This window comes from Colius striatus, chromosome 7 (genome assembly GCF_028858725.1).
Source record: "Colius striatus isolate bColStr4 chromosome 7, bColStr4.1.hap1, whole genome shotgun sequence".
NCBI lineage: Eukaryota > Metazoa > Chordata > Aves > Coliiformes > Coliidae > Colius > Colius striatus.
Genome location: NC_084765.1, coordinates 30,907,228 through 30,925,955, shown reverse-complemented (window position 1 = coordinate 30,925,955; position 18,728 = coordinate 30,907,228). Strand labels below are relative to the sequence as shown.

At 45.3% G+C, this 18,728-nt stretch overlaps 1 protein-coding gene across 1 annotated transcript in view; it reads left to right on the top strand.

Annotated features, from left to right (window-relative positions):
• The window catches only part of LRRK1 (leucine rich repeat kinase 1), an 82,183-nt gene that overhangs the window by 43,585 nt on the left and 19,870 nt on the right, over nt 1-18,728 (top strand). The window contains exons 13-23 of the mRNA XM_062000178.1: nt 1,965-2,094; nt 2,629-2,741; nt 3,619-3,833; nt 5,863-6,027; nt 8,064-8,236; nt 10,063-10,183; nt 10,449-10,608; nt 11,260-11,536; nt 14,521-14,692; nt 16,105-16,268; nt 17,282-17,421. Of these exons, the coding sequence (XP_061856162.1) occupies nt 1,965-2,094; nt 2,629-2,741; nt 3,619-3,833; nt 5,863-6,027; nt 8,064-8,236; nt 10,063-10,183; nt 10,449-10,608; nt 11,260-11,536; nt 14,521-14,692; nt 16,105-16,268; nt 17,282-17,421 (1,830 nt within the window). The remainder of the gene's footprint in view (nt 1-1,964; nt 2,095-2,628; nt 2,742-3,618; nt 3,834-5,862; nt 6,028-8,063; nt 8,237-10,062; nt 10,184-10,448; nt 10,609-11,259; nt 11,537-14,520; nt 14,693-16,104; nt 16,269-17,281; nt 17,422-18,728) is intronic.

Sequence of the window (18,728 nt, the reverse complement as noted above, 5' to 3'; positions counted from 1 at the left end):
GGGAGTAGCCCACCTGGCTGGTGCCACGGTTGAATAGCCACAGAGACAGAGCAAAACCCAGCTCATCTTTTTCTCTCTATTCCTCTGCCAAGTGTAGCTTGGTGAGGCTGGAGGATGTGGCCAAGAATTTAAAGAACAGCAAGAGAAAACAGAAGCTGAAGTACGTCAGCTCCTCCCAGAAGTCTCCTAGCGAGGTGGGGGGCAGGTTTTCATATGATGTTACCAACAAAGCTCTTTACTTAAGTCTAGATTATTTAAGGAGAATAATTTATGGATGCTTACTAGACTTGATTGATAAATCTCAGAATAACTTCTTGCACATGTGTGTGGTGGCCTTTGCTCATCCAAAAATATCTTTTCAAGATGGGATTTGTTTTAATTTTTCTGCAGTTCTGTAAAAGAAAATTTGAGCTCAAGCCAGAGAAATCATAACTAGCTCATGAATAAATAATTACAATTCATAAACACCTCGAGCTTGCTTCCAATATAGTCCACTCCTTTCCGCCTGGGACTCTGGTGAATTGAGAGTATTGCTACTGTTTTAGGTGTTTGCTCCTACGTGTCCAAGACTAAATCTGTCTGTACCTCGGTACGTGTTGAAGAGGAACAATGAAAAGTTTAAGTCCAGCGATGGGCCAGCAAGGAAGTGAAGTGAATCCATGAATAAGCCTGCTGTTCTCCTAAAATAATCACAGAGATGATTTTTTATTTGGAAACTCAAAGGCAGACTGTGACACCCTGCCCACAGCAGACAGTCCTGTCACGTATATAAAACACCCCTGCAGACAGTGAGACTCTATCTTACCCCTTTTCTAATCGAAGCTCAGAAAAGAACTTGAAATGCTGTTCATGTTGGAACTGGGGAACTTTCTTCTGTGAGAACCTCTTCCATTTTCTTTTTTGTTGTGTTTTTGTTCTCTTTTTCACCTAAGTCTAGTTAGAGTTCCTCAGATCTTCTCTATAAGGGAAGAAGATCTTGATATGAGTGCGAATGACCTGTCCTTAAGGCAGAGTGTTTGTCTCACATCTCAGGCAGTTGCTTTGATGGACCGTGGAGGCAGCAGATGGTGCTGGTTATACTTTGCTGATCAGAGGCTCAGAATCTGCTTGTCCCTGTGTGGCCTAGTTTCCCTTGACTTCAGGAGGCTTCTTGGTAGATACATGTGACACTCTTAAGACAGCAACACAATTCATGGCAGCTTTTCATGCTGCTATCCCGGGAGTAATTTGTGGAGTGAAACGATGCTCTTTGGAACCAGCTGAATTTCCCTTTGTTTGAACCTCTCCAGCAGCAACAACTCAGCCATGCAGTTGTTGCTTGGGTTGCTCCCAAAATACTGCTGCTCAGACATGTAGGAAGTCCGAAGTGCCCTGAGACCTCGCAGTCTGAACTAGAACAGAGGGGCAGATGCGAGCAGTGCTTTAGGGGTTAGCAGTCTGTCACCTGCAGTTTGCCTTTTCTTGTTTGTTGTTATTGACTTTGATCCACTCTAAATTGCTCCGGGATGCAACATGGGAACCTGAACATAAATTCCAACCAGCTTCTGGCTTTTCTCAGGCAAACATGTTGAGAACCCCTTGTGCCCTTGGTGTGCTCTTTCACTGCCGGCCTTGGGCTGCAATAGGGGCAGGTCACAAGGTATTAACAGCTATTTGACAGCAAGAAATGCAACTTCACTCATCGTCTTGGCAGGCCTAGAGTTCCTCCATCAGCACCCAGGAAGTCCTGGAGACTGTTACCTTCAAACACACACATCACTATGTTATATAAAACATGGAGATGTGAGCGTTGGTATTTCATCACCATGGAAGGCAGTTTGCTTTTCTGCTCTTGCTTCGTGGTGGTTCCTGCCAAGGAACATGACCTCATGTCCTGCCTACAAAGTTTAGGTGAAGGCTCTTGGTTCAGAGCCTTGGTGCCTGTTCTGTTTTAAAGGTGCAACTTGTTTCCTGTCTCATTCCAGGTCCTTTTTTGGAGTTTCCAGCATTTCTGAGTGATTCTCTGGAAGTCCTTTATCTGAACGACAATCAACTGGACTCTGTCCCGCCCTCCGTTTGCCTTCTGAAGGGTTTAACAGAACTTTATTTAGGAAAGTAAGTCTGTGTCCTGGAAAAGCTGTGCAGCATTATTTCCATGTTGTTTCAGTGACCAGTCTTCTGTGGAGCCCCACCCCAGATGTCTAGTACTTGTGAAGTCAAAAAGCTGGAAGTAGTCAGCCCCTTACTAGAACTGTGCCCATCGTTTGCTTTAGATAAGGAGGAAGCTGGCCTTTTGAATTAGGGAAGATGATCTAATGCTTTGAACACAGGCCTGGGAATCTAATGTGCCTCCAGTTCTTTCTGGCTCTTTGCTGTCAGCTTCTATAGTGTTAGAGTCAATAACTCATAATTTTTGCCTTTATTTTCTCAGCTATCCAGTAAAGATGATTACACTTGTCTGCCTCAGAGGATAAATTGAGGTTATACATCACTTTTAGGATGGAAATTACTATTAAAGTGCTGAGTAGTCTTATTAAAATGTTAATGGAAGATTTCTGCAAGGAGAGAATAGTGTAATGTGAGAGTCTGTGAGAGCAGCTACTTACACACAAAGCCTGGTTGTTGGTAGATTTATTTGTTTTTGTACAGTAACCCTGGTATCCGAGAGCTTCCTCCAGAACTCGGACAGCTGGCTAATCTCTGGCAGCTGGATATCGAGGAACTACACATCAGTAACGTTCCTGCAGAGATCAGAAAAGAGGGTAAGGCTGATCCTGTGTATTCTTTTATGAAACTGACTGGACATATAATGCAAATCGCTCCCTTTTGATGGTCCTGAGCAGGAACAGACAGCGTGCGCCCCAGCGCTCGTGGCGATTGGCTGGGTTTGCACGGGGAAGCCTGCTACACCCCTTTGCAAATTTGACAATGAGTGCTAAGCTCTGGCTATATGATCAATTTAAGCTAGATCCCACGTTCAAATGATGACTTCTAAGCGCAGTGTTTCATTTGCAGCGTGTGTGCTGGATAAATTCCATGGCTTGCTTCCTGAATGTTGTGTATACTTTAGAGTCTTTAGACAATGTTGCTAAAGACTGAGGTCTTTAGAATGAGCAATCACAGACAAATTGAAGTGACTTTATTGTAAGCTGCTAGGTTTTTGGATCTATTATAATACTGTCTTCTTTTTTGTGTGTTTTAATAAGAAAATCCCGTGGGAAGAAAGTTATTAGGAATTATTCCTTCTCCAGCACACTGTTGAAGCCTAAATCTAATTTTAACTGGAAACATAAAAGTAGAAGGAAAAACTGAGTATTTTCCAATACTAAATTAGTATTTTATGTTTCCTTTGAGCTTCTGAAGCATAAGAGCCACAGCATTTGTTTCTTCTTACAGTGCTCCATTGTAGAGTCTCAGAGCAGTGACCTTTCTCTGGGGTCTCTGTCTCAGGTTTGTCTACCAGAGGTTTCTTTGTTTATTCTCTGGGTTGTCTCAGCCCATAGAGAAACTGCAGGGGAAATATTAATTCAGCTGATGTGTCTGAAGCAGTAGGTTCTGTGTAGTCCTGCTGTACATATGGATGTTTGTAGCCACTAACTACAGCTAAAGCCTGTTCACTTCTCCCCCACACCTCCCCAGGCCCTAAAACAGTGCTGGCGTACTTACGAGCACAGCTGCGCAAAGCAGAGAAGTGTAAGTTGATGAAGATGATCATCATCGGTCCTCCACGCCAGGGAAAGTCCACGCTGATTGAGATCCTACAGACAGGAAAAGTCCCTCAGATGATGCACAGCGATGCCACCATACGTACAACAAAGTGGGAGCTCCCCAAGCCAGTGGGACACAAGGCAAAGGTGAAAAACAATCGAAGATTCTCAGCCCCAGTGGGATGTTTGAGGCCCACAGTGTCCCTTTTAGGCTGAAATTGCCTGTGCTTTTACAAAGAGTAGTTTCTGTAAGCCAAACCTTGCAAGTGATGTGTATTTAGAGTCATCACAGTTCCTCAGTTTCATTTCCAGTTGGTACTAGAGGACAGTTCTGTGTTTCTGAGCACTCAGCTTTGTATTCTGCAGTGAGCCATGTGTAAACTGCCTAAATTCTGTCTCTCCCAGCTTGGGTGGGTTTTGGACGCTGACTCTGAGAGGATGTTTTAAATCAGTATCTCTAAAGCAAATTGTCCTTTGATCTGAGGCCAGAAAATGGGACATCAGTACCTAAAACTGAACTCCCTTGATATCAGAACTGTCCTAGGTGGGGAAGGTAGGTGGAAGGTAGGATGTCTGACCTTTGCTGTGATCCAGGGATGTCTTAAGACATACCTTAAACACCCAAATCTCAGATGGCTCATTCAGGAGTGTGGCAACCCATACTGAACTGATTTGGACAGCACTAAATTGATTCAGGCATTTCTACGTGGTTCTGTCCACTGCCTGCATGGTAACACAGGAGTCAGAGCATGCAGAATTGGACCTGAGACAGAGCTGAGGGTGTGCAAACGCATGGCTCTGCCTTCCCAGCTGAGAGCCATGACCACCAGACTGGTTTGGAAGGGGTGGAGGAGCCTGCTGAGTTCAGCTATTTTAAAGCAGAGAGTGCCAGGCCAGAGACAGAAGGAAAAAGAGCAAGCACAGTCTGACTCTCTGCAGAGAAGACTTTGATGGGAGAAGGGATTTATGCATTTTATGTTGAAGAGCAATTGAATAAAATAAAAACCTAGGCAGCATCAGACCTCTGGACTGGGATCAAGATGCTGAGCATTCTCTGAGTCTCTGTCTCTCCATACAAGCACCCACAGCTGAAGGTCTTTTGGATGAACAAAGCAGTGCTGGTGCTAGTTAGGGCTTGGTTTAGACAATATGGAAGTTCTTCCAGCTGTTTCTGGGAGAATTCAAGCTGGGACTGTGCTGGGAGATCAGAGCCCTGTGGAGATACTTAGGTCCTTGCTGAAATCTCTTAGGGTAACTTGTCATGTAGGGCCAGTCAATACTTGGATCTAGGCTAGTAAATGGAGCCCGCTCGGTGTTACATGGTGCTCTGAGGATGGTGGCTGGAGCAAGGTTTGGTTTTCTGCTCAAGTCACAGGCTTCTTGCCTCCCCAGGGGCCAAGTGATTTAGGGACAGAGCCTCCAAGGTATGTAAGTGCTTCCTACTGCAACTGGGAGCCTGAGTACTGTTTCAGCAGAGAGCCATGCTCCCTCTTAGTGCAGTTCTGAGGCTGCATGGAGGAATGGATGCTGAGGTACTTGGAAGAGAGACAGAGGCAGAGAGGCCTCTTTTACACGTTCCCCCAAAAATCAGTGAGTCTAATTTACAGTAGCTGTAATTCTGGCCCATCTCTGGTGTGACACACAAGTCAGAAGCCTCTGAGCAACGTGCAGGAGGCGTTTATGAAAGGCTTGAGAAGTTTCCCATCTCCTGAGCATCTATATTCTGTTTGGCTCAGTTAGGGCTGAGCTCAGTGGAAGTGATTTCAGCAGGGGGTTTCCTGTTCCCCATAGCAGTGGCAGATAAGTAGCTTCAACGGTCCTGTCAAGCATGGCACAGACAAGGATGAAACAGTTTCTGTTCCAGATGCAGTGAAATACAGGGCTCAGAATGAGACCCTTGTTTGTACTGGAGAATCCACAGCACTAACTGGAGATTTACCAGCATCAAGGGCACCTCTATCATTTTAGCAGCAAGTAATTAGTCTTGATTTCCTGTGGGGAAGTGGTAGCCATGCTTAACAATTGCTTGTTGATTTATCTTTCCTGGAGGCACAATTAGGACATTGAAACCCTTCTTGTGTCATACATTATGCAGGCGTAGGTTTATACTTCAGCTATTATCTCCCAGTGATTTACTGCAACCGTTTGATTTGAACACTTCTCTTTGTCTAAGTAGGTTGATTCAGTGGAGTTCAATGTCTGGGATATCGGAGGCCCAGCGAGCATGTCTACAGTCAATCAGTGTTTCTTCACAGACAAAGCATTGTACGTAGTGGTATGGAACTTGGCACTGGGGGAAGAAGCTGTGGCAAACTTACAGTTCTGGTTACTGAACATTGAGGTAAGAAGTCGCTGGTGGACTCTGGGGTGTGCGTTTATCAAGCAGCGGCTCGGCACGCAGATATGTGATATTACAGATTCCTTTTGGTCTGCTTTTAAAATCTCTGCCAGCTATGAATTTTGCATAGCTTTTGGAATTAGTTTCCCATTACGCTGCAGGCATATCGTTAGATTTAATGGTTTGAACTTATCATTTGCTTTGTTCTCCCTCACACACAGCAGAGAAGGAAACAAAAGCTGATTTATGAACCCTTGCTAAGTAAGGCTGAACATACTTATTTTGGAATTAGTGTTTGACCACACTGTGCACCGAGGGGGGTTTGAAGCATTTTCTTTCTTGTGTGGGTTAGACACACATTAGTCTTGAGGTTTCTTTTTTAACACTTTAGATTCAGGTGAGCTAGAGAGTATCTCCCAGGCAGCTCTCAGACTCAGAGCTCCAGTGAATTCATTGGTGTTGATTGATGGGATTTTTTTAATACTGTGTTCATAATTTTTTGTACATGTTTGTTACATGATATCTGTCTTAACAAACACAGAAAATGATCTCTAAGGTAGTGCCTCTCAAAAAAGAACCCTCTTGGACATTACAAAGTATTGGCTTAACGGCCATCAACAATCAGAAACCCGAACTAGATAAACAAAGGCAAAAGCCTGATTGTATTTCAAAAACATATGTTGTGCCTGTGTACTTAATACACCCCAGCAGGCACATAGCATCAGAAAAGATACACAGACACATGACCATGATGGTTAATAGCATGGAAAAGTTTCTGTGTGCACAGCAACTACCTAGATTAGGCCTCTTCAGCTTGGGAAAGAGGGCTTGGGTAAGGGAGAAAACACAAGGCAGTCTTTGTTCATCACCTTTTACAGTAGAAGAATTAGGAGAGATGAAATGAAATAATGAGATGGAAGCTTTAAAACAAACAGTAGGAAGTGCCCTAAACAAAACAGATGTTTAGGACACAGCTGTGAAGTTTATTGGAACTACAGTGAGCTGTGGGTGTCAGAAGTTGAGAAAGCAGACTGGTGGAATTGAAGTCTGTCAGGCGCTATTAACTCAGAGATCCTGTCTCCTGCTCAGGGAGTTGGTGAAGCTGCAGACTGCTGGATACTGGGAGAACACACCACGGCAAATCTCTAGATGCTTACCCAGTGTGTCCTCTTCTCCTGGCAGAATATTGGGCCAAGTGAGCCCTTTGGTTTGACTTGGGACAGCATCCCTCCCGTACCTGCAGCGTTCAGTTTGGTGTTACTCAGAGCAGGAGATTTAGGTGGGCATCGTAAGAGAGACATGGATTGGCTCCAAGTAAATGTATTTCTGCATCTGGATATTCTGTGGTCAGAGTCATTGGGATCAGCAGGCTGATCCCTGCTTAAGCCTGTGCAATCCCATTGTATTTGGCAGCCTGTTCCCTGAAATCTGGGTATGTTCCAGTGCTGTAATAGAACCACAGAGAGGTTGGAAGGAACCAAGAGATCATCTAATCCATTCCTTTGCACTGATTCAGGATTAAGTAGATTGAGACTTTTCTAGCAGTTTATCTCACCTCTCCTTACCCCTCTAGTGAAAACGTTTGTATAACTTACCCAGGTATCCATTCCAGAGTGTACCCAGCGTTTTTCAAGTTACCAGAGTTAGATCTTCTGGCTGCAGGTTAAGCCAACTCCTTTTTGTTTGTCTGGGCTGACACAGTTCCCATCATTTAGCTGACTCGGAACCATTTAATACCTCACAGCAACTCCCTTTATTTCAGGCCCTGATGTAATAAACCCAAACTGACAAGTTTCCTGCTCTGCAGTAGCAGCAGATGATTCAGCCATATTCTGCAGGAGAACTCCTGTAATATGCAGACCACTTATTGCTGTTGTCAAACTGCCATAGCAGGTCACCTCAGATTTATATATATGTATATATTCTGTTTTATTAATGTATGTCACTGCCTCCTCTTAAATCTTACACTTCTCACATGTCCTCACCGAATTTACCACGAGTAACCTGGATGAGATCACTGTCAGTGTTTTCTCTTACAGGCCAAAGCTCCAAATTCCGTGGTGTTAGTGGTAGGAACACACCTTGATTTGATTGAAACCAAGTTTCGCGTCGAGAGGATTGCGACTCTGAGGGCATACGTCCTGGCTCTCTGTCGCTCTCCCTCTGGATCCAGAGCAACTGGCTTCCCAGATATCACCTTCAAGCACCTGCAGTAAGTACTTGTGCCTTTATGAAGCTCAGTCACTCTGTTTTGTGTCACTTTGAACAATTTTGTGGCACTTGATCTCCTTGGCAACAGAACTGATTTAAAGACTCGTCGGCATTGCGTTTTGTCTTATTTTTTTGACTGAGATAATGTGGTCTGATCATGGCTGGCTTGGCCAGCTTGTTCTAGTGCTCGTGCTCCACTCAGGTGATACAGTTTATTAGTCAGAAGGAGGGAAGGTACAGATTGAGTAATGCTGCAAAGCTAGAGAGCATGACTCGTAGAGAGTGGGTGCCACGGCGTTCACTAAGGGGAGGCTGTGGGGGAACCTCATGCTTCCTGACGTGAGAACACAGCTCACGTGGCAGTGTTGGCAGAGCTTGGAGTGGGTCATCTCCCTGAGCCCCTGGCAGCCCAAACCTGTGCCATCCAGGTTCTCCAGGTGTGATAGCAGAGAGGTGGTGCTGTCAGGAAGGTCGGTGTCAGTCAGGCTGTCCAGTCTGCCACAGCTCCCTCTCTTTGGCTGATGGAGAAGCCCTTGGGGAGAAGAGGCTTCCTGGGAAGCATGGATGCAGCAGGCTGGCACCAAGCACCGTGAAACTGCTAATGCCTGGGGCAGGAGCAGGTGGTGACTGGCAAGTAAAGGGCACAGCAGTGTCCTCAGTGCATTGCATCTGCTGCATGGCAGTCATCAGACCTCCCACGCTCTGTTCTGCAGATGGGAGCGCTGCCTCAGGTGTCCTAGATGGCTCTTCCCTGTTAGGAGGGGTACCAGGGATCAAGGCACACAGACTCCCTCAGCAAGAGAAAGCTTTGCAGTTCAGTCTCCCCAGATCTCTTTTCCCATCACCACAGAGCATCCTAACATGGCCTCAGTCATTCTTTCTCGGGAGGATTCTCTCTCACCCTGCCCCACATCCCCCACATTCCCCTTCTTCACTCCTCCATTTCCTCTCAGTTGGAGTTGTGCTTGATTTCATGCTGCCTCCCCCCATATCTGTCCTTCACAGCCCATGGTCCACCCCGATGGGGCTTCTCTGAGCAGCACTCAGCCCCAGGAATGTGTGTGGTGAAAGTGTTGTGTGGGTGAGCCCGGAGTGCTTTTATCAGTGCTAGTCCTTCAGCATGCCAAGGAGTGCACACTTCCCAGTGCCACTGATGGCTGAGGTTTAAGATAAAACATATTGCTTTAGAAAAGCCACAGGAACATGTGTAGGATCAGTTAGAAAGACCCTTTGTTGAGAAAAGTGGAAGAAAACCTTTCTTATCCAACCCACTAAAAGGACAAAAATAGCAGGAGCTGGAGAGAGCAGGTTTTTAGCTGTTAAAGAGATGATGAAGGCCAGCTTTTAGGATCTAAGCATCAATTCCCAGATCACAGGATCCAGCTGAGCAAGGGCCAGAGTGAGGGTGGGAAAAGGTGTCTGGTAGTCATCATCGTGCCTCTTTGATCTGAGAAGTGGACTCATCTCCAGGGATTGCTGGAGCACCGTGCTTTCCTCCTTCCTGCAGTCCCTTCCAGGATGTGTGCAGCTCTGAAGGGAAAGAGGGTGATGACTTTGGTCAGTGTGCCAGGGAAGTCTTCAGTGACTACAGTGCACAGGGGACAGAAGAGCAGTGCACAGTGGATGAAGCAGGCAGAGCAGAGGTTGGTCTAATATATCGTTTCCAGGCATCGTTGTGTTTTTCTCCAAAGCTAAAAATGCTCCCTGACAGCCTTCCTCCCATTCATCTGACACAGGAAATTTAAAGTCACTGATAAGGTGAGCCTAAAAAGGAAGGCAGTGTGCTGATAAGGTTTGATAATCTTCACACTTGCATGACTTTTACAGTGAGCTCTCCTGTAAGACCCTGGAAGGCCTCGATGGACTCCGACAGCTGATTTTTCACGTCACTTGCAACATGAAGGACGTCGGCAGCTCCATTTGCTCCCAGAAACTTGCAGGAAGATTGGTGAGAGCTGTGCTTTCTCCTGGTGATAATTACCAAAGGAGGGCTTTTCTTTCTGTTGTGCTTGGTTTTGAACTGGGAGGTGAACCTTAGGAGTTACTGTTGATGCAGGAGGCATGTGAAGTATGTAAGATGGATGTCTGGCTTTGGGAAAAGAGCACTGTAAGATCCCTGGGAAGGGCAGATGGCTTAGCCAGTTCATCTCCAGCAGACCGATTGCTGTCTGATACTGATCCTGCTACTTGGTTTTCTTTCATGTGGCCTGCAGATACCAAGAAGTTACCTTAGTCTTCAAGAAGCTGTCCTTGCAGAACAGCATAGAAGAAGTCAGAATGATGATGTACAGTATTTAACAGACAGACAAATAGAACTGATCATTGAGCAAACCCCTGGGAATGATATCAAAGACTATGAAGACCTGCAAACTGGTAGGTCAGAGCAGACCAGTAATTTCTTGGAAATCAGTATGTGTGACCAATTAAAACATTCCATGAGTAATAAAATGAGGAGGGTACACAAGCCCACCAGACAATTGCCCTGCAAAAGACTAGTTACAGAGTTCTCTACACCTGCCTAGAAGTGACTTTGGAGATTGCTGAGATGTAAAATTAGTAATGGAGCTCTGAGGAGAGGGCTGGGAAGTTGCTGTGATGGTCTGAGGCTACTGAGCCATTTTCACAAGCTTTGTCTGATTTTATTTCTGCTCTGTGAAGAATGAGGGTTGCCATAGTTTCAAAACTGTTTTCTCTGTAGGGCTCCAGTCCTGTGATCTTTATGAAGGCCTTGCTCTGCAGGAGATGGGGAGAGCCCTTCTCTGTGAGGATGGTGGGAGGAGGGTAAAGGGGAGGTGTGATGGGGACAGAAATACTGAGTGTAAAGTGGTGAGATGTGGGTTTTACAAGTGGAGTGCCAGACAGCAGCACTCCTCAGATAAATGTTCTTTTGGCTTGGCTGCATGCTGGCTATGTGTGGTATGGATAAAACTGTTCAGGCTGCCTAACAAGCTTACTCACCTGCACTGTGGTTTCCTCATGGTGGTCTGTTGATAAACTCCAATTCTTTGTTTCTGTTTTTTGCAGCAATTAATTTTCTCATAGAAACTGGTACACTGCTGCACTTCCCAGACACCAGCCATGGCCTGAGAAACCTCTACTTCCTTGACCCAGTCTGGCTTTCGGAATGTCTACAGAGGATTTTCAACATCAAGAGCTCCAAGTCTGTAGCTAAGAATGGAGTCATCAGAGCAGAGGATCTCAGGATGCTGCTGGTTGGGACGGGCTTCACTGAGCAAACCGAAGAGCAGTACTTCCAGTTCTTGGCCAAGTTTGAAATTGCACTGCCCGTGGCCAATAACAGGTATGTTGGTAATTAGAGATGCTTAGCCAGGCTGGAGAAAAATGGCCATTTAATCAGTGGATATCAACAGGCTTTGTCACTAGAAGTGGTTGTCTTGACAAAGATCTTGCTGTGAGAAAATATTTGAGTGCCTTCAACGGCATAACGGAAGGCACCCATCCGTTTGGGCTCTATTTCCTGGCCTGAGCATCCTTTTGTTTCAAACAAGCTAGTCTGAAAACTTCCCAAAGCAGGTCTTTGTGCCCTTGGGTGCATTGAGGCTGGTGACAGGCTCGGTGGGGCCGTGACACGGGCAGGGATGTGGCCATGAGCAGGTGGGAGCTGGAAGCGCTCAGCCTGCACAGCTGCACCTGAGAGAGGCTCTGAGGCTTGTGGCTGCCAGGCCTGAAATAGAGATGGACTGGAGTCATCTGTTTCCAGGGAGAGATCCTCACAGAAAACTTTGGGGAATCTATAATTATGTCAGCCCTGAAAGTAGCAGCATTTTCCTTCTGGTGAAATCAGGGGAGTGTGGCTGATGAAATCAGAGGAGTGTAGCTTCTGTAGCAATGTGGGGGCCTGAATTTTTAGCCTCAAAAGCTGTTGATCAATAGTGTTCCTAGAAAGGGTCCAGGAAACCTCATTCTCTTTAAATGTTAATGAGTCCTCCTCCCCTCTGCCCCTCCATCTCTTTTCCTCTGGGCAGACTTCCCTGCTATTTTTCTCTCTGCCATCTGCTTGGCGACAGCCTGTTGTTGCATGAAGGCTGAAGCCGTAGCTGGATTGCACTTTGGATGTGGCATTTGCATTTCACTTCCCTGCCCTTCCAGGACAGCAGGGCTGCATCACCCTCAGCCTCTGGGGAGCTCTCAATGCCAGCACAAGTGCAGCATTCTCTCTGCTGTCATTATGCCTGTCACTTACCCAGTCCCGGATGCCAACAAATTTTCTCAGGCTTAACACAGATAAAGCAGCAATGTTTCTGCTTAGTCCAAAATGCCTTTTGGACTCCTTGTCACTCTCTGCCATTTTTCTCCAAGGCAATTACATTGTCTGTGCCTGGGGAACAAGGAAACTGCTTTTTCATGGCCTGCCCAATCTTTTTTAGAGCGATCCAAGCCACATGAGCAGAATATTCTTCCCACTGATGGACTGTAGTTGTAGCAGGTTGGATTAATTTAATGTACTAGCCAGACACAGAGCAGTTATTTGTTACTGTGCTTCTGCAATTATTGTCTAGATTGCCAGATAGAGTTTCTGTGCAGTCAGGAGAGAAGGCAGCTGCCAGTTTCTGTTCTGAAAGGGTGGATGGGGGCACGTTTCACATACTTTCAAAATTTGCATTGGCTGTTGTTCAAGAGCATCGAATCACCATCTGTATTATAACCCACTGTATAGTTGTGCTGCAGAAGGGCCTCTCTGGCCTTCTTATACTCCAAGACCTTTCTTGGATGTGCTGAGGAAACTGTATTGCTTGTCATACAGTGCATCCACTACCTTTATAGAGCAAGAACTTTTAGTTTGATGCACTCCACTTTTCTCCCTGTAATTTAGACTCATTCTGCTTGTTAAAATGAGGCTGAAGGGATGACCATTCATACTGTAATTCGTAAGCAAAGACCACACGTTGTCATTTTTACATTCTGAAGATGTTTCATGGAACAGAGAATTCAATCATATAAAATGTCATCAGATGTTGTGGACTGTGACATATGGAGAGAGCCGTTGGCTAGCAATGGCTGGTTTTTCTGTGCTGATATTTCAGGGTTTACAGAATGCTGCAGCTGCTAGAGAGAAAATGTGATAGGCTTAAAGCATTGGATTTGGACCCAGCATTACTTCTAGTTATGTGACTGCTCCCTGCCAGTGTTATTTTGGTCAAGTCCCTTGGCCATTTGCCCCATTGCTGTCGTTGTGCCCATCAGTGATGAGCCCCAGATGCCGACACATTTTCTCAGGCTCAACACTGATAAAGCAGCAGTGTTCCTGCTTATAAGCAAGTAAGAGTTTTGATCATACAGGCAGCTTGGAATTTATTTGGTACAGAAGAGTATCACTGTCAAGAGTTTATTGGCAGGTGTCAAAAGCCATAAGCTCATAGTTTTCAAAACGGTTCTAGTCTTCCAAAAGGTTTTTACTTCCTAAATATAAATGAATATTCTGTGCTCACTGGGAGATCTGAAAAGAATTGGAAAACTTTGTGGTCCTCTGCACCAGTGTAGCTCTGCTACCTCTGACTGGGCAGCCTCAGCAACGGGGCTCCTCCACGCTTGGGCAAAGAACCTAATAACTTGATTGCAGGAGGAGGCTGAGCAAAACAAGTGATCTCTCTGCTGGCATCAGTCTGGCAAAGTGAGCTCTTGCTCTAGGAGTTTCAGGGATGTGGTGAGGAGTCCATCAGCTGCAGCAGGGTGCAGCAGGAAAGCCTGTCATGTTGACCCATGAGATGCTTTCATCCTGACACTGGGATGAGAGCCAGAGCAGTCCAGTCCCTGCAGCCTCTAAGTGCCTCATTGCCACCTCCCACAACACCTCCTTTCCCCACCTTTTGAGCTTACTGAAGCTGAGATGCCATAGGTTGCTGTTGCATTTATTTTCTGTCCCACATAGGAGCACAGCTGTAATTTGCTGCTTACTACCAAGGCAGATTAGTAAAGATACAAAAAAGAGAGTCCAAACATCAGAGCTGTTCTAATGACTCTTGTATTTTAATGCATTTAATTTGTGATTACACAAATGTCCTGCTTATTACATCAATTTTAGCCCTATCCAATAGCCCTGACTGAATTATGTAATGTCTGTTTTGCCTCTGCTTGCTTCCATAGTGTAAATGAATTTCTCCATGTATTGCTGCAGTGCCTTTAGTCTAAAAGCTTTTTTATATGCAGTAGGCTGTGCCATTAAAAATCTCTTTGGAGACTGAATCGCCTTATTATCCAGTAACAATGCACTCACTGTTACAAGCTGTAGCTAAAATCTGAGCTCTTGAATTTGATGTGTTTCAGCTACCTCCTCCCTCATCTGCTTCCTACCAAGCCAGCATTAGATATCCACGGGCTCTGCCACCAGACTGCAAACACAGTTCAAAGGGTCTTCAAGATGAGTTTCGTCCCAGTTGGCTTTTGGCAAAGATTCATAGCCCGAATGTTAATTAGCCTGGCAGAGATGGACCTCCAGGTAGGTTACTGTATCTCTCTGCAAGCAAAAGAAAACAGCTAAAGTTGTTGTTTGATATAAATGTAAGTGGGTGTCTCTTAACATCCAGCTTGCTTCAGTCACAGACTTCGGTAACATTATTTCAGTAAATAGGGGAAGACGAGACTCTGCAATCAAAACCTGATTCTGTTTTCGCAGTAGGTGTCATTTAGAACAACAGATTGGCACTAAGGAAGAAAGCCTGAATTCTTCACAGCCTCTTTATAACATGATCCCCTGGAAGGTCTCAGTACCTCCAGCATCTTCCAATTACAAGTAATTGGAGTTCTCTGCCTGCAGCTCTTGTCCATGACCGTTCCACTGGGCCAGACTCTGCTCACGTCGTGTGCCAGGGGAGGTCTGGAACAGCTCCACCAGAGTCAGCTATCTGAATCTATATGGTTTTAAATTAGAAGAAAATTACAGGACTCTTGCCTTAATGGGGTAATGAGTACAAGCAGACACCCTATTAGTGCAAGTGGTGTGCGTGTCATTAAAGTGGTGGTGTCTGTGAGGTCCTGAAAGCTAAGTGAGTTTTGGTGGTGTCACAGACCTGGTTTTGCAGCAGCTTGTATCTGAGAACACAGCCCTGCTGGAAACTGTAATAAATACCTGCAGAGTATTTTTAGTACTACTGTGGTATCTTCTTAACAGCTATCCATTTAAACTGCACTCTGTCATCGATGTACAGAACATGGAACACAGGATACGTGTTTTTGGAAGGTCCTCTGTGTCCCAGGCTTCTCAAACCATGCAATACCTTTACCTGTTTTAACAGGCTGTCTTGGCAGCCCCTTGGCTTGCATCCTCATGGGCACTACCTAACCCCTCCTGAGCACTTTACTAGGGACCTCATCCAGGCCTCGCTGAAGCGCAGGAAAAGGACCCAGACGTCAGACCAGTCTGCAGAAAAATAAGCATTAGAGCTGGGAGTACAGCAGAGTCCTGCAGATTGAGTCTTTGAGTTTAAAACAAAAATACTTTCTGCTGTAAGTGCTGGTTTGAAGCATCTTGGAGAAAAGCCATCTTCCTCCCACTGAAACAGGTGGAAAAGTTAACTCTCTGCATGCAGGGCAGACTTAAATCAGTCATTAGGACATTTAGCTCTTCTTCAGCTTTGTAAGACTTTTGCAAATGCAGAATTCCTAGAACAAAGGTCACAGCTGTAGAATTCACTTTGTTCACTGATGTGAAATTGTTCCTTTTTGAGGGGCATGAAAAACATTTCCATTGCTGCAAAACCGGTTTCTATTGTGTGTATTTTCGTTCTGTCACAGTCTTTATTCATGAGCACGAGTCACTCCTTAGAAATCACTTCATTTCTCAATTAAAACATCATCCTCCCAAGGAATTTCAGTGATTTAATCATTTTCCTGCTTTTCTGCTTGTTCCAGCTTTTTGAAAACAAGAAGAACACCAAGACAAGAAACAAAAAGGTGACCATCTACAGCTTCACAGGCACCCAAAGGAACCGCTGCAGCACGTTCCGAGTCAAAAGGACTCACACTGTTTACTGGCAGGAAGGTCTGTTCGTTACCTTTGATGGAGGCTATCTTAGGTAATTTGTGTTCATAATGCAGCATGCACGACAGGGGACTAATAGAGTGTGTGGAACACATCACCTGAATGGAGATGAATGGGCCTGACTCATGCTATAAGCTCACTCATCAGTAGAAGAGGAGGCTCTTCTAATAGACATAAGGCATCTGGTAACAATTGGTGACAAAAGTGATGAATAACTGATTGTTTGGCAGCTTTGAATATATCAACTTCACGTGTTATTACAGCCACAAATATAAAGAGGCCTGAGAACAGAAAGGGATATTCAGAGCAGAACTTGTAGTATGTGCAGATGCGTTTGTTCTTCCAGTCCCTGGCAAGATAGGGAGGAACCATGAGTGCTGTGCAAGGCTGGAGACCAGAAGGGCACAGTGACTTTCCTGAGTTCATCTAATCAGTCTGCAGCTGAGCAGAGATCTGGACCCAGCCTCTGCAAAACACCGGCTGGAGTCCTTCATTCTGGGACCATGGCAGTGGGCAGACTCTCATCTCCTCATGTGCTTCAGGGAGTTACAGAACTTAACTCTTTGTATTGAAGCTTTTCTTTCTTCTTTTCTTGTGGGAATTGCACAAAAGTTGTGTCCACATTATTGTTGTTGTTGTTAGTGTGCCACTGCATTTATTATCAATAACTGTCAATTATTTACCAATAATTACTTATTCCTGATTTTTAAAGCTCCTAACCCTCCACCATTCTGTGTGGGGTGTTTCTGTTACAACTCTCCATCATACTCAGTTCACTTAGGGCAGAGTTCTCTCTGGGTCTGACCTAATGTAGCATTTTCCTACCCATTATGAGTAACTGGTAATCCTGTGCAAGAATTCCCGTCTGAAAGTCATTTGCAGAGCAGACTAAATTGAAAATGGCCCTCAAAGCTGGATTGCTTTTACTTTGGTTCTTCATGAATTCTGTGTAATTACAGAACTCAGGTTTCCTGCGAGAAGGAGGGTTTGTTGATGCTGACACTTCACAAAAGCTTCACGTGGCTGTCTCTTGGCTTTCTTACACAGTGTTGAGTCTTCTGATGTGAACTGGAAAAAGAAGAAAAGTGGTGGAATTAAAATCATTTGCCAGTCAGACGTGAGAGACTTTTCAGCGATGGCGTTCATCACAGATCACGTCAACTCTTTGATAGACCAGTGGTTTCCTGGTAAGAGAACTGCTCTAATTTCTGTTACATAAATACTACTGTGCAGTATTATGTCTTTTTAACAGAAGGTTCTTTGACAGAGCTCTCCAGGTGCACAATGTTGTGTGTAAATTGAAGGCCCATCAGGCTCTGATAACCTCAAACCAATAAAGTTTGAGCAGTGCTGATAACTTGCAGATAGATGATCTCTAAAGGTCCCTTCCAACCCTACCATTCTATGATTCCGTGACTTGCCAACACACCTTGTTCTAGATATTGAGTCTTTCAATCCATCAGTCACAGCAAACACAAGCGAAACATTACACTACAAAGGGGACCTACTTCCACAGGAGTTCAAGAGACTCTTGCAGTGCTCAGAGGATTTGGCCCAAACCACGTAGCACTGTACTTTGATGGCAGAACACGTTTTGGCATCAACTGGGATCAGCACTTGCCTACCATTTCTAACACTCTATAATGTATAAAACTGTGATGTGAGGAGCATGAGCAAATACGATCCCAAGGACTCTGTGCCAAGGTAACTTCCTTGAGTCTTGCAGTTGCTTTTCCTCTGATCAGCACAGATCCTGCTGTTACCCAGCAGGCTGTTTGCAACCACAGTATGCAGAGCTTAAAACCAAAACAAAGTCTGAAGTGTTCTTTGTTGTCCCACACTGATCTAGAAAGCAGTGCCAGAGTTTCTTAATTGGAGACTCTGTGGGGGGAATAGTTGAACACTCTCACATCTTTGTGTTCTGCATGTTATGAAGATAAAAATAAGATTCTGGTTGCCTTTGGATTAAAATAATGATAACTGAAGCTTGAGAAGAGTCAGGACTTCAAAGACTATGGCCTACATTCACCCTGCCTGATTTGCTGGAGCCTGTCACCACAAACTGTCTGTAGCCAGTGGGAGAGGTGTGAACCTCCTGAAAGTTTAATCATAGAATCATAGAATGGCAGGGGTTGGAAGGGACCTTTAGAGTTCATCTAGTCCAACCCCCCTGCAGAAGCAGGTTCACCTAGATCAGGTCACATAGGAACATGTCCAGGCGGGTCTTGAAGACCTCCAAGGAAGAAGACTTCACAACTTTTCCCTGGAGGGGTTGAAAACATTGCCAGTGAGGGAGCCCACAGTGACAGGGTTCCCATGTTTGGTGCTGCAGGTGAGTGCTTCCTCCTAACCTGCACCTGCAACACTTGGCATGCTGTGCCTCCCAGGCCTATTCCCGTGCCTGTTCTGTCTGGCAGCTCAAAGCAGACATGGGTGACACTCCTGAACAGACTCACAGCCACCATCCTTCTGCTGCCCAGTCAACGCTCTGGAG